This window comes from Pseudonaja textilis, chromosome Z (genome assembly GCF_049901715.1).
Source record: "Pseudonaja textilis isolate UNSWEBS1 chromosome Z, rPseTex1.2, whole genome shotgun sequence".
Taxonomy (NCBI): domain Eukaryota; kingdom Metazoa; phylum Chordata; class Lepidosauria; order Squamata; family Elapidae; genus Pseudonaja; species Pseudonaja textilis.
The window spans coordinates 9,590,044-9,606,732 of record NC_142008.1 but is presented as its reverse complement, the minus strand read 5'-3'; the positions used below and the strand labels follow the sequence as shown (position 1 = coordinate 9,606,732).

Genomic DNA, 16,689 nt, shown 5'->3' with positions numbered 1-16,689 from the left:
CTTATGACATCATAATTAATGCACTTGCAAAAAAACCTAAACCAACAATTCCATGTAAGTACAAAGTATTTATTTTCTTTAAATAGACATATACACAAGCATATTAGGAGGAAATATCTATGTATGTCATGGCAATTTACACCAAAGCTACTATATTTGTTTGTCTCAAGATAAAGCTCATTTTTCATATGGCAATGTTGTATTATTCTATTTTTCTAGGCATTCAGCAACTTCATCTCTAATATACATTCTTGTATCTAGAATAATCAAAGCACAGCTAAGATGACTGAGGCCTAATGGAGATGCAAAAGTTTTTTTTTTATTTTGAAGCAGATTGACAGGTGAATACTTAAGCATCACCCAGTTCTATACTCTCAAACTGAATTTCCATAGATTAGAAAAAAGCTATACAGAGATCTTTTCTATACAAGTCTACCCAATTTAATCTCTTTACCAGCTCCCAGATTCAAGGCTCTTGTTTGCACTTATCTGCGCATCAAGCTCCTAGTAATGCAGAGATACATCATTAATTACATTCTCCCACATGTAATCATTTTGTGTTTCCCACCCATGTTTTGTTGGTTATTTTAATGACATTTAAATTCTTTTTCATTTATTTTAAAGTGATTGAGAAAATAGTTTGGGACAATGAATTAGTATTTCTTTCTTTATATCTCAATATTTTAAATAATTTCTGAATCTCTTATCTATGTCTAAGCACTCCTCTTCAACTAAGAATCAGTTTTAAGGTTCACTGAAATGTTACCTAGTCAAATTCATTAAAATCCCACAATGGTTCATTGAAAAATGCTAATTTTTAGTACATTATATTGAAATGTGCAAGTCTCAATATGTTATATTGAAGTTTTTCCAAATAATGCTGTTAGAATTAAAATAAATGTATAACATGTTGAATTAGCACTTTGTAAATACTATTATGATATGCATCAAAATAGTGATTAATAAAATCTATATGGTTTATAAATGTCCCCTGAGAGGCTTTTCTGTTATTGATAAAAACTACATATACACAAGGTATAGTATTTCATCCAGATAACATTAATTTAATTATTTAGATCAATGAGCAGTCTTAAGATCATCACAGAGAAGGTCTGTGTGGTTGCTAAGAATCCTCAGTGACTTGAGAGCCCAATCAATCAAAGTCTTGAGAAATTTTTCAAACTATTTTAGAAATTATCTAAAATTGATGATTAATCTGTGTTCAATTCACAGCCATACATTTCTTGTACTATAGCAGTTATCTTCTGCTGTTTTCCATGTATTCATTTTCTAGTCAGCACACATTTGCCAACTAATAATCTGTACTTATCTATAAGCAGAATGCTAGCCCTAAGATAGAGTTTGGCTAAAATTGCTTCTTACTGCAGTGTCTAAGAATAAAATCCACAAGCCTTATGCAAAGTTCTTCCATGTATAATGACATTTTGAAGGAAATAAAAGAGTGACTTGAAGAAATCCATCTGGATTTAAAAGAAAAAAAAACACAAGCAAGCTATTAAAAGTTTTATGGATATGCATCTTATCAGACAACCAAGTGTATCCTTTCAGTAAGACTTATTTATTTTTATTTTCATTACAAATTATCCACAAGTGTTTGGGGATGAGTTCTGTTTTGTTTTTAAATTATAGTTCTATTATCTTTCAAAAGACAAAACAGATGAGATACTGCTTTGTGTGCCAAAAGCAATTTTAAGGAATATTAATATTAGTTTCTCATCAATCTTAATTTTCTTGCTTTAGTAGAATTGTTTCTACAGTTATATCTTAACAATTTGAATATGTTATTCTACACTCTTGAAAAAAAATAATGCCTTACAATAGAACTAGGTTCTTAAATTAATCATACAAAACGTAACCCAACCCCATCCCTATTTTTTATGTGGTTTGATTTCCTTTTAACCTGTTCATATTTACTTTTAAGTGTATTGTACATAGAGATATTTAATATAGACAGCCCATTCCCTAGAACCATAATCCATCACCGAGAAAAATTTGCCCCAGAGTCTTCAAAGCTATGTATTTGTTTTGTTTTATTTATTTTTAATTAAGCAGATTCTGTTGGACAGTGAAAACAACTAGTTTGTGCTTTTTTTTTGTTCCAACTCGCTAAAGACTATTGTGTTGAATAGGTTGTACTATGTTAAACAGATGAATTAAAGCTAAGGCATTAAAAGCTCTTCATTGTTTGAAATATTGTGCTCTCAGATATTGATGAAGGAAGGAAGATTTTTTTTCCCCTCAGTAAGCTTAAAATATCCAGACAGAATGCAGTGTTTGAAAGGTGAAGCTGCTTCTTCTCAAAATACTGGTCACTTTAATGATTGCAGAATCCTAATTTCATTTTGCACAATAGACTAAGCTTTTTAAGTCTGGACCAGCTTGTTAGTCATGCACTGATAGTGTGTAATTAAATATTTCTTGAGCCCAGAGGGAGCGCATTTACACTTTAAAGGGACACTGCTAAGCTAAAAGATAATTAGCATCACACATGAGAGCTTTGCTTAAAATATATATTATGCTATCATTGCTTGCTGTGTGCAATGGCATTTATTAATACTGCTCACTTTAAAAATGGTCAAATTCTTATTTTGCCAGCTAATTAGCAGTTGCCAGTGTCATTTTTGTGATGTTGCAGCTAGTAATATAAGCCCAGTTGCATAGTCACAAAAGTGATCATTGGAAACTGTGACTGCTGCAGGGACGTTAAGGAAACCCCTTTTCTGAGCCTCTAAGGACCTTTGACCTTTGGTTGCTGATGGTTGCATGGTGATTTCTTTTTACTCAATGAACCAAGGGTTGGTTTGTATGACTAATCATTTTTTTCTAGTCAATTCTTCATCTCTCTTTGTGTATGTATGTATGTATATATTTTATTAAAATAATACTAAATATTCAGGGCTTTATTTATACATTTTAGTGGGATTTGGAAGAACTAAATTTGAAGGAAATGACACTGTTTTTATAATCAAAACGTTCCAATCAGTGAAATTCATTTGAAGCTATTATTTCCATGTGCGTTTTGATATATGTCATTATTCATATCTTTGAAAGGATAGCATAACTTAAAACTAAGATATATATAAGTTAATCAGATAGCCAGAATTTTAGCAATGAACTGAGCCAAATAGAAATTAACGGATAAGTTGAATTATGGAGAGCACAAATGTGAAAAAAATTATTAAAGCCTCAAGCTATCTTCAGAAATAAAGCTGTTCAAGTCTGTGTTGATGAATGCTTTAATTCATTTGCTGCTATGAAATAGAAAGAAGATATATGGTCTCAAAATATTTTAGAGTAATGTAAAAACACCAGGCATTTATTTCATTCCTTACACATTTTGTGTATTAAATGTCACTGCAACAGTAAAATGACTTTTACATACCAAGGATAACAAGTGTAAACAGATTGCCCATAGTTTGTGTGTAATATATATGTGTGTATGTATGCATATATATGTGTGTGTGTGTGTGTGTGTATGCATGTGTCTGGGTACACATAGGTATACATATACACATATATACACATATATACACATATATACACATATATACACATATATACACATACACATACACATATATATATATATATATATATATATATATATATATATATATATATATATATACACACATACATATACACACATACATATACACACACACACACCTGAAATTTAGACAGTTTACATCTTTTGCTTGCTGATCGATTTCATTTCAGTTTGTATTTAGTGTTAGATAATGCCTATTCTTTAAAATGCAGTTCAGTTATTTACTCTGTTGTACTATTCCATTAGATCAAACACCTTTACCTAATAAGCCTTAGGCCATTTCTACCTGCCTGGCTAAAGCCCCTTCTGTACAGTTATCTTCTGCAGCTGAGCTAATTAGCTTTTGACTCAGCTCCACTTTGCTTTTAGTATTGCAAAGATAGTTTTACACTACAAAATGCTGGAGCTGCAAGGCAGAAAATTTTCCATTGATGGAGATACTCGCCTTATCCCAGTCTCTCTCCCTGCTGGTGTTCAGGTGTGTCTCCTTGCCATCAGCCTTCGTGAATTAAGAAGGGAGATGTTATTTTATTTTTGCAGTGAAAAATAATCTAGGTGCCAGGTTTTTTTCCCCATTGGTCATTTGGAAGAAAAGCTGGGTGACTTATAAGAAATACTGAAAATTGTGAAAACATTCTGAAAATGAGAATGCTTCCCAGGCAACATGCAAATATTTCTGAGGATTAGATGGGTAGTATTATTGGCTATGAACAAAAAGCTTCAGTGCAGGTATCACGCTGCCTGATTTTCCTGCTAAAGATTTCTGTCTTTAACTTTATTATTTAAAACATGATCTAAGTTACAGATTTATTTTATAATAGTATGCTTAGAGAAGCTGCTCTCCATAATCTCTTATAAAAAGAAAAGATATGAAGACTATACCCTAAAAAGCATTAATGCCTATAGTTGGATTTGTTTTTCTAAATAAATATTTCTCATATAAACTGTATTTCTTAAAAACTTAAATGTACAGTATATGTTTACAGAAACATTATCCAGGAGATTGCAACTATTCCTGTTTTACAGGAGGGAAATTTATAGATGAGGTAGAAATTTGCTCAATAACACTGTGGTGTGTGTCTGTGTGTATAATCCCACAGTTGTACTACTATTCAGTGATGGCATTCTGGTAGCTGAAATGCAGGTAGGTCTTATCTGTATTTGCAGTGATCAGCAGGAAGAAGAGGCACAGGAGAGGGCCAGGCAAGCATTCTGACTCCTTCAGACTTGCTTTAAACAGGCTCAGTGTTTAAGACTCAACAGCTTGAAGTGATTGTAGTCTTCCACATAGGTTCCTATTGAAATCTACTATGTCAAAAAGACATTGGCCATTGTTGTTTTCCATATACATATACACATGCGCAGAGAGAGAGAGAGACCTTACATCCAAGCCTAGTAATGGCACTCTGTTACTGAGTTTTCTTCCAAGGTTTCACATTGATGTTTTGAGGCATTTTCAGATCTGTTCCTCGATTGTTACCACCAGCAGAAAAACTTCCTAGCTTCCACAAATGGAGAACGCAAAGTTTCCTCTCCTGGGGGAAGTTATATTATTAGGCAAGGCTGGGACAGGATCAACAGATTGCTGAGTGGAATTCTGTATGGCCAGCTTCCATAGTGATCTCCACTTTTTCAGTGATGGATTGAAGGGAGGAAACAGGAAGCAGATTTGCTACTTAAGAAGCCTTTTAAATGTTTGATAGGAGTTTTTTTCCAACCTTGTGCCAGAAGGTGATGGATCACCTGGTTTAGCCATTAGCCTGTTGCCACAGTCCCCAGGAAGAGTCAAATGGATGCACTTCAAGCTCAGAAGTAGAGAGAGTATGCTTAGGGTATGTGCAAATACAAATAACTGTGAAGTGAACCATTACATTCCTACTTCAACTGCAAAGAAATTTAGTACTGTACCTTCCTGTTCCTAGTAATCTCCAATAATGTGATTTGTGAATCTTGGAGAAGGAAATTTATGCATAGAAATTTATTCAATTAGTATATTGCTTACAAAGCCAGAAATTGTTAAAAAGATATTTGAGTTCAGATAGACCATGCCAGTTCATGGAAGCTCTATGAAGTCTTGTCTTACCTAAACCTTGTCCCATCCATCTTTTAATTCTTAGCAGATCACCTTGAAGTGATTAGAAATCTCAAGTTCTATTCAGGCTTGGAGGGGAGGACAGAATTAGGGAAAAGGCATGGGGGTTGTGAACAGCAGTGAGTGACTCAGAAATGAACTATAAAGTAAATGAAAACACACAAAGCCCTCCCCTCCTAGAAGTTTGCAGAAATAAACTATTTGAAGAGCAGGTCATCATCATTTTTAAAAAGGTTTTGCCCATTAGATGCAACCACCAAGTTTCCCTATTCCTTCAAATCCCCATACTTTATTTGCAAATTTAAATGCAATAAAATGTTCTGTAACTGCAATAGCGCATTATTCAAACTTTGTTGTCAACTGTTATACTTAATGATGCCCTTTCCTTTTTTGTTTAGTTAAGTAAGAGTCTCTAGGGCAACCCCAGGTAGAAACTGGGGAATAGAAATTAATGTGCAAATTGGGCGAAGACAGGGAGATTTAGGACAAAAGGGGGGGGGCAGCTGAGATGAGACTTTTTGAAGTGATGTGAACAGTTTACAGCAGGGGTGATATTCAAAAATCCCAGCAACCAGTTCGCTGCCCGGTTGTTGGTGGAGCGGGGACATGGTGGGTGGGGCCTACTAGAACTTCCTATTTCCAGCTTCCGGTGGGCCTCCAGAGCCTGGGGGTGCTGTTTTTGCCCTCCCCAGGGTCCAGAGGCCTCCCCTGGGCCTTTGAGGGGTGAAAACAGCCTCCCCTGGCCTTTGTAGGCCCATCGGAAGCCAGAAATAGGCCTGTTTTGCCACTTCTGATTTTTCTGGGAAGGCTATTTTTTACCCTCCCAAGGGTCCAGAGGCCTCCCCCGGACTTCTGGGAGGGCGAAAACAGCCTCCTCTGGGCTGTGGAGGCTCTCCGGAAACAGGCCCTCCCAGAGCCTCCGCATGGTCCCTGCACTAACCTCTATTGAAAATGGGCCACGTGGAGACTCCTGGGAGGTGAGGGGCGGGAGGGGTGGGGCCAGCCGGTTGGTTGAAATACCAGTTCGGTGAATCAACTGCAACTTTAACATCCGGTTCTCCCGAACCAGTCAGAAACAGGAGAATTCCACCCCTGGTTTACAGGCAGAATTTTACAAGGAAGGCAGGAAAGAAGACAGTTAAGGAAACCTTTAAGTAGAAAAAAAAAACCTTACATAGGGCTAAAATTTGGGAGGGGGAGGCTGGGTTATGGGGCAGAAGTTCCCATATTTTGAAAAGTAATATTTGATTTTAAGAAACCAAAACCAATATAAAACTATTGGTAATTCTTGGTTTCCACAAGCCTGGGTTGCAACTGAAGGAAGAGATTGTACAAATAGCTGTTCTCCTCCCATCAATAATGGATTTCTTGCATTCTACTTTATTTGAATTTCAAACATTCCTTCTTCAGAGAACTGATAAAAACCTACACTCCCCTTTTGTTCCATGGGCCAAACAGGATGGGAATCACTCACCTAGGGATTGGAGCAATGGTTATTTCAGTAATTTCCTCCAGAGGCAAAACAACTGCATCATATATAAAGGTGCTATTCATTTCCCTTTAGTATTCCCATATCATAAGAAGCACCAAATGCATTTGGAGAGAAGATAGTAATCAAAAGGTTCCCCCTCCCCCATTCTCAGCCTCCAAAGTATTTGACAGTTTGTAAGTCAGATAAGAATAGGGAGCTCAGGGAATGCTCTCAATATGTCTTTCTATAGGTTTTGTGCATTGGCTACCAACAATGCAATCAACATTTCACATCAACTATGCCTTACTCCAAAGGCACACACCTCACATACATCAAAAACTGAAAAATAGGCTTACACAAGAAGGAAAGAAAGAAAAGACCAGAGCTCTTAAGCTTTAACATTATGAACAGTCGTTTTTCTTCTATAGAACTTGCTTTGCAATTTTCACTCTGCTTCAATAACAGCAATAGCACTTATACTGATATACCCCTTTATAGTGTTTTACAGCCCTCTCTGAATGGTTTACAGCCCTCTCTAAGTGGTTTATTTTGCCCCCAACAATCTGCGTTCTCATTTTACCAATCTTGGAAGGATGACTCAACTTTGAGGTGATAAGGATTAAAAGGCTGGCAGTACTGCATTCTGACTATTGCACCACCACAGCTCCTTTTCAACTTCTCTTCCTGCTCAAGAGATGGCTTTAGCTGTTAGGTTAGTTGAAAGCACCTCTCTCAGATAAAAACAGATTATCAGCCTCATTTTTTTTGTCTTTTTGTTTGTTTGTTTGTTTGCTATTTGCTATTTTTTCCATTTCCTATACTACCACTATGCATGGCTTTTCTTCATTCCTGCCTGGACAGGCAATTTCCCTCTGTCCCAGGCAACAAGCAACTTTCTCAGAGGGGAAGCTAGGGACATTTCCAATATAGGATTTGCTTAGTCACTCTATGTGAGATGTGTATTCCGACGGTTTGGAGTGTCACACACCAGGAAAGAGTTCCTAGTGCAGTAGTCCCCCAACTGTTGAAACTTGGTGGTCCAATTGAAGATGGAGAGGCAACCAGGCTGGACAAGTGACAAGTTGGCACTTACATGTACTTCGACTTGCTTGAGCAGCAGACTAGTGCACACACACATGCGCTCGCAGCTTGACTAGTGCAAGTTGAGCTGTGCACATGTGTGCACATGCTAACCCTCCGCTTGTACAAGCCAAGATGCACATCCACTTGGGCAGCCCAATTCCAAATAGGCACAACCCGATAGTGGTCTGTGTCCTGGGGTTGGGAACTCTGTGGAATAAGTACACTTTTCTACCTTCTACCTTTAGTTTGCAAGCACTGTGAGCCTGGGAGACCGCACTCTTAGGTACTGCCACCACCTCTCTCCCTTCAATTTTCAGACACCATGCACTCAGGAAGATTTTCTGAATCTCTGTTGGGCACTCTTTTCCTTTTTGTATTCCAAGACCAGGCTGGCAGTTACCCAGATAAAGCTGGAGGATGCAATCTCTCTCACGATCTGCTGAATCCTTCAGACCAATTCAACATCACCTCGCAGGAGTTTGGGCACAATTGAAAATGACACAGAATGCAATCTATGAGCAGCATGAAAGGGAAATCTCTCACACGCACTGCCATCCAAAAAAATCAGAACTCTGAGGTAGGCAGGTCCCTCAAAGAACATGCTTATTGGATGCATCATATCGGCCCAGTTAGTGAACTGCACTAATAGCATAATTAAAAGAGTAACTGTTTCCCTTCCCAATTGTCCCAAGTCACATTGTCCAATTAAAATTGTCAGCAGGCTCCTCAATCACTCCTCTCCTCCTTCAACTGCCACCTGTTGGGATGACCTTGGTTCCCATGGGAAGACTCGTGTCTGAAGATGGACTATCTATTCCCCCCCCACTTAGAATGTGTGGCAATTATGAAGCAATTATGAAGCAGCAAAATATGACTTTAGCCAGACTTGATTCAGAGTTGATAGTCATAATTTACCTCTTAAATCAAAAGAAGTTCCTGGAAGTATAAGCACAAAATGAATTGGTTCACCCTCAACCTCACCTCCCATCCCAAGAAGTTCTTTTGATTTCTGAGGGTACTTGTGATAGAATTTTTTAGTTAATCGATCCGCTTCCACATCCTTACTTTTTACCCAGGTGCCTTCTGAAAGCGGATATCCCTTCCACTGTACTAGATACTGCAGCCTTCCCTTATCCAAAATCTTTTTTACTTCGTAATGACTTTCTCCTTGCACTACAATTGATTTCGGATATACCTGGGCTACTGGCCTCAGCAGTGACCCAATTACTGACCAATTTCTCAACAGACTGCTATGAAAAACTGGATGCACTTTCCCTAGTAGGCGGGGGAGTTTTAGTACTATGATAACAGGGTTAATAATTCTCACAATCAGGAAAGGCCCTAGAAACTTTGGCCCTAGCTTCTTGCAAGGCAGTTTTAACTTCAAATATTTGGTGGAGAGGTAACTCCCCAACTCAGAATGGTGGTTGAGGGGATCGGTGCTTGCTGGCTTGGGCTTTGTGCGTTTTTGCAATCTTTGTGGGTTTAGAGCCCGCTTCATGTTTTCTCATGCTTTCCTTGGTGATTCCATCCATTTGGTGGGGATCATAAAGGAGGGTGGTTCCTGGGGAAGCTCCAGCATGGGAACAAACTCTATTCCTGTTGTTATTTGGAACAGGATAAGCCCAGTGCTGTTTTGTACAGCATTATTGTATGCTACCATATTGTATGCAAGTCTACCCCGTTGGTTTGTTGGTAGTTGACATGGCACCTCAAATATTGTTCTGTCATCACATTAGTCTGTTCTGCTGCCCCTTTCATGCTCAGATGAAAAGCTGAGCTAAGCCCTTGGCAGGACCCAATTAACTTAATGAATTCCCTCCAGAACATATCTGTAAATTGAACCCCACAATCTGAGATGATCTTCCTGGGGACCCCATGCAGGCAGTATGTGTTTTAAGAATAACTTGGTTAGCTTATGAGCTGAAGGAGACTGGGCAGGCTATGAAATGAGCTTGCTTAGAGAAGAGGTCAATCACTATCCAGATGACAGTGTTTCCCCCATTTTTCGGAAGCTCCACTATGAAATCCATGGCGATTTCTTTCAATGGATCCGTCACTTCTTCGAGGAGTCCATGAGGCTTTCCTTGTTGCTTCGTCATAGTGGCACAAACCACACAACTCTTGACATAACTCTCAGCATCTCTCTTCATCCCTGACCACCAAAATTGCCTCCTTGTAAAGTGCAAGGTTTTAAGGAATCCACAGGGTCTTATTTGCTTTGCATCTTGGCTCCTTTGGAGCATGTGAAGACAAAGGGCACTGGGGACATACAGTTTAGATCCTTTCCAGGCTAGTCCCTGTCTGGAGGTTAGTAGCTCTTTATTGTCTCTCTACCAAGGATCAGACAACAGTTCAGTTTTTAGGTTCTGGTCATAGCTTGGGTCGCTTTCTGGAAGAGAAGAATCATGGCTTGGATTATCTCCTTGCACTTGCTGTTGTATTGTGGCATTTGTGACAGAGCATCTGCTAAAAGGTTTTCTCCCCCGGGATGTACTTCAAAGTGAAGTTAAAGCGGTTGAAGTATTGTGCCCATCGAACTTGCTTGAGTGAAAATTTCCATGGAGTCATATATGCCTCCAAGTTTTTGTGACTAATCCATACTTCAGAAGGCAATTTATTTCCTTCCAAGAAGTGGCATCAAGTTAGCAGAGCCCAGCAAACTGTGTGGGCTTCTTTCTCCCACGCCTCCTTTTGGCCTCAGTAAGCTTCCGGGAGATGTATACACATGGCTGCAGATCCCCCCACTTGGGTTTTTCTGGAGGAGCACTGCAGCCACTGCTATGTCACTGGCATCTGTTTGGATGACAAAAGGCTTCACTGGGTCAGGGTATTTGAGGACTAGTTCTTTGGCAAAAAGTCTTTTGAGCTTCTCGAAGGCTTCTTGGCATTTAGAGTTCAGTTTAGGAGTTGACTTGGTCGGGGTTTTATTCCCCTCCTCTCATTTTCAGTAGTTCAGTGATTGGGAGGGCTGTTTCTGTGAAGGAGGGAATAAATTGCCAGTAGAAGTTTGCAAACCCCAGGAAGCTTTGGAGTTGTTTATGGGTCTAAGGGCGTTGTCATTCCAGAACGGCTCTGATTTATCTGGGATCTATTTCAACCCCTTCACTGGAGATCCAATATCCCAAATAGTCAAGGCAGGTTTTGTGGAATTCACATTTGGATAGCTTAGCATGTAGGTTTGCTGCTAGGAGTTTTTTAAGTATTTGGCAGACCAATTTAACATGATCTCCATAGTCTCAGTGAAGATGACAATGTCATCTAAATACACAAGGACCCCTTTATATTGGTGCTCATGCAGCAACTATTGATCAATTGCATAAACACTGTAGGAGCCTCTTGGAGGCCAAAAAATCGATGCATAATCTCATTGTTTCATCTTTTTTCTCTTTGAACAGTATTGGCGCTGCCACACATGATTTTGCTGGTTGTATAAACCCTCTAGCCAAGTCCTTGTCAATGTACTCCTTTAGTTCCTTCATTTTCCTAGGGATGATGGAGTACAGTTTTGGCTTTGTACTTTGTACAATTTTGGGTAGCTTTGCCCAGGCAAGACCTCTATTGCACAGTCGGGGGGGTAGAACATCACATTCCGTCTCACTGAAAAGTCCGGCTTGGTCCTGGTATTCCTTGGGAATTTGGAGGATCCGTGGTAGCTGTTCCATCATGGCTTTTCATTTCTCACTTTGTTTAGTGTCTTTCGGATGCTGGACAACTTCCTTCCAGGGTTGTTGGTGGGAGGGAAAGGGTCTATTCTTAGTCTCAAATTCCTCTTCCCACTAGATGGTTAACACCATTTGTCCAGCTAGGACAGCCCTGGGATGACTGCTTCCATCATTTTGGCACCACTATAAATCATAATTTCCCAGTGGTGGCCCATTTCTAACCCTATTGGTTCAGTTAGGAGTGTGGTGGGAGCTCCTCCTATCAGGGTCCCGTCGATTTGTTCAAATCTCATGGACCAGGGTAGTTTTTTAGCTCTGATGCCTAGTGACTGCTAGTCTTCAAAAGAACACTTGGGGTGAATTGTTTGAAGATGAGGCAAATTTTATTTGAGAGCATAGCATAGAATCACAGTAATTAAAAGTAGGCTACAAAATTGGGGATGGTTACTTGATAGAAAAACCTTTCCTCTGTTTACCCCTAGAGCTACTGCCCCTAGGAATTATTAGAAACTGCAATTAGCTGGATGGCTAAAAGAGAGAGTGTGTTCTGGGATTTGAAATTGTTGGCCTTGTGGTTTTTTCCACTTATTTACCATGTCAACTGGCTTTTTGTTTAATTAACATTGCACATAGATGTGACAGTCACAAAGAGGAAGGATTTATTTATTTGTTTGTTTGTTTGTTTGTTTGTTTGTTTATATCATTTATATAGCTACCTGTCTTTAAGGCAACTGGGGTGGCTTCCAATAAAATCATTTTAAAAACTGTAAAACACTCCATTAAAACTTAAAATGATAAAAACAAAAAAATAGCATTAATCCAGGGTGATGTGTGATTATCTGGTCTTTTCCCAATGCTTGGATTAGAAAGCCAGGTGCTTTATAGAAGGCTAGGAAGGCAAACACTTGCCAAACTTCAGAGAGCAAAATATTCCACAGGGCAGGAGCTGCCATAGGAAAAGCATCCTTCCTGATTCTCACTAGATGGCAGTATAGGGGAAAGAAACCAGAAATGTGCCCATCTTATCTAGTAGGACAGGTAGATTTCCTTAGGGAAAGATGCTCCCACAGGTAGCCCGGCTTTTTGCCATATTGGGCTTTAACTCGTACATTTTGCTTTTTTAACGGTGGAATTCCTAGTATATGGAAGGGAATGTTTATTTAAGTGGGCTGACTTCTTTCCCACAATGGCACAGAGGAGATTATCCTTTAATCTCACAGACATTTTTTTTTAAAAAACCCTTTATATGAGCAATGAACTATCTTAAATTAGAGCCACCAAACCATTCCAAAGTTCACCTATCAGTTTACAGGAAATCTGTTTTCTTTGTTCTGACATGTCTTGAACCCAGCCCCAAAGTCATTGTTCTATATAGCCTTTGTTTGAAATGTTATATTTGTTATTAAGGCCAGCATCAGTTACTATTGCCTTTGCTTCAACTAAGCGTTATATAACATCTCCAATTTGACATTAAATTATTTTCCTACATAATCATGCATGATTTATACAGAGCTTTATTTTTATTCCATTCTGATGTCTAACTCTAACTGCTTATTCTCATCAAAAATGAATTTTGATCTTTTCCTAAAGCATTCTTCTTCCTCCTATTCAGCAAAATGCAGTTATTTCTCACTCTGTCTTCTCTGTCTTTAACTGAAGATACTTACATTAGAGGAAAACGATTGATTTGCTATATTCTTTATGTAAACTTGTAAATCATTAGAATTTTAACACTGATTTGAGTTGATTCTTTCCTGGTCTTTTCAAGCTAATTATACTTTTTCATTCATGAACTGGAATAAATGATGTGAATTTATTAATTCCATTTTTTTTTACTCAGAAGCAATTATTCTCAAATTAGGAAACAGGAAAGTATATATTTATTTTATAGATAAAAGATTTCTACAAAAAAGAAATCTACTAGTTGCTAGACATATACGTGTGCATGTGTAAGTTTACACATATACGTATACCTACAAAAGAGGAATAATAAAATATCTAAGTCATTTAGGATTAGTTAAAAACAACATTTTGAATTATGCCTATGAAATATTGTGTGTGCATGTGTGTCCAAACTGAAATTGTGTTTCCAGGTATTTAAGTTTTATGTCTCAGAATATATTTATTTGTATATTTGAAAAGATCAGAAAATAAAATGTACTATATAAATCTAGCAGTTATCTATGCAAAATTGGAAAGTTTTTTCATTTATTGTCCTGTGAGTTAAGAAATATATTCCTAAAACAGTAGTTTTTAAACATTGATTTATTTAGGAACGTATGTATCACCTTTCAGAGCAAAAGTTCTAAATGAAACTGTATTAGCTTTTAAGCAGAACTCTACTAATACTGCCTCAGGGCTGAAAGTGAACTGTTAATACACACTTTAACTAAAGCCAGATTTGTTGTCATTTGTATTATTAATGTAGGAAATGCAGAAGAAAAAGAAAGCACCCTTTTATTACTTTTTTATTGCTGTTTAAGAACACACACTGTCTCTGGTTCAACCAATCAAGAGAATATACGGACAAGGAACATTTGGAATAACGTGATATTTTAAGGTTGTGAGGAAATTATGATTCTCTATGTTGGGACCACAAATTATGCTAAACTAAAATTTGTTTTATTGTTGAAGAAGCGTGATTTCACACATAATATTAAAACTCACATAGTTTAAATAAGCTCTATAATAATTTAAATAGCAGTGAAAATGAAATGAAGGATTTAGTTGATAACAAATTAATCTAGATTATAATTCTGTAAGCATTATAAAACACCCTTACTAATTCCTGTGACTCTTGTGCAAGATAATATTTTAAGGATTACACCTGTTATTTTAATAAATATGTTTTTATAACTTAAATTTTATGACTCATGAAAAACCTTAAATTTTATGACTCATGAAAAATATGTTCTTAGATAATTATTAATATTTATCAACATCTGTGTTTGTTTTATTGCAGAAAAATAAACAAGTGCTACAGGGGCCGTTCTTGTCCAATAGTTGTGCATTGCAGGCAAGTATAATTTTTTTGAAAAAAACCCACATATCAAACTTACATGTTAATAGCTTTGTACATTGATTTATTTAATAATCAAATTAAATGCATTCTAACTACTTCATTCATATTTTCTGCTGAGATGAGTTTCTTATAAATGCAGAAATTCTTGACAATTCTTATGTAATAGACTGATGATGTCTTAAGAAAAGATTTAGCTTAAATTATCTAAAACTAATGGTCAGATCTTACCCAAACCACTACAGAAATTATTTCTTTTTAGGAAGATGTATATATGTGTTTAATATATACTGCAATTGGACATTTACTTCTTGGTAAATATGCATAGGATTATACTACTACCAAAATTAGCCCTTTTCTCCTCTGTTACTGAATTTAACATATCTATCTATCTATCTATCTATCTATCTATACACACACACACACACACACACACACACACACACATATATATATATATAAACATTAATTTTTTGCTCATAGTGCAAATATATAACACAGAGAGAGAGTTTTATTCACAATTATATTTTGTAGAAAATTCAGACTGGCTTTATCTTTTGAGGCTGTTTTGCCATACAGTTTAACAAGTCCTGAAGAAGTAGAAGAAACATTATTTATATTGTGAATAGAATAGAATAGAAATACTTATGGTAAAATAACTTTTGTCATTCTGTATGACTAAAGAAAGTACTTTGTAATCCAGCTGAAAGTGGATTCCTAAAAGATTACTGTATATATTTTGGTTTATCACCTGAATATGCAGGTTGAGTATTTAATTCAAGAATCACATTATTTCCAAAAATTCATTAAAATAATCTTTTCAGTGATTTTTACAGGCGCAGGCATGTGGTTTTTAAAAATGTATATATTATTATGACCAAATCTATTATTTTAATAAACAAAAATGTCTCTTTGTTTTTTGTTTTTTATTTATTTTGAGCCCCTTGTCTAGTGACACATCATTCTGTGGTTGATTAATCTGATATAGCAAATTACTTTTCGCTCAAATTGAACACATTTCACTATTGTTGTCCTATCTTTTTTCTTCCTGCAATGCCTCAAAACCTTCTATATCTTAAAAAATATTAAAATCAGAAATAGTTTCTAATGGACTCATTCTCTTTCATGGAAGTATTGTCAAAAAGCCCCATAATATGTTAGAAACTGAGGAAAAGAACAAAAAGAAAATTGCTGAAATCTTAATAATGTTTGCTCACAATAGCACAAAAAGCATCTCATTTCCAGATAAAAGCTGGCCTTCTTTGAAGGCAGTGAAGACTTTATTCAGATTAGAAATCTTGACATATTTACACTTTCTATGACAAATCTCCATCTTTGTTGTCATTCCTGAACTGAGCAGGTTAAAAATAATGTACAGAATATGAATAGCATCTTTTTTAATTGCAGCAGTTTTTCTGTAAAGATGAAAGGAAGAAAGTAGCCATATCTTTTTTCCAGGCTCAGGTGGCTAGTATCCAATTTCTCCGTGAAGAATAATATGCCCTTTAAATAACAAAAGGTTTTTCACAGCAGGAGGAGAAGCAGGTCAGCTTGCAGAGCCAGGAAAGTTCCTGGAAATTTAGAGAGAGCTATCATTTGGGGAAAATGCTTTTTCCTCTTTTTGATTTTTCTTACAGACCAAGTTGAACAGCTGTTCATTATGCATGCAGCTTTCTATACTTATTTGTGTTAAGTAAAAATATTAAATGACACTATTCCCAAATGTGTATTTTTGTCTTTAGGGGAATAAGTGTTACTGTTCATATGCACACAAACCAAATAATCATG

The 16,689-nt window shown here is 36.9% G+C and overlaps 1 protein-coding gene across 1 annotated transcript in view; it reads left to right on the top strand.

Annotated features, from left to right (window-relative positions):
* The window catches only part of PTPRN2 (protein tyrosine phosphatase receptor type N2), a 609,242-nt gene that overhangs the window by 560,997 nt on the left and 31,556 nt on the right, over window positions 1–16,689 (top strand). The window contains exon 19 of the mRNA XM_087917130.1: window positions 14,845–14,898. Coding sequence (XP_087773256.1) covers window positions 14,845–14,898 — 54 coding nt within the window. The remainder of the gene's footprint in view (window positions 1–14,844; window positions 14,899–16,689) is intronic.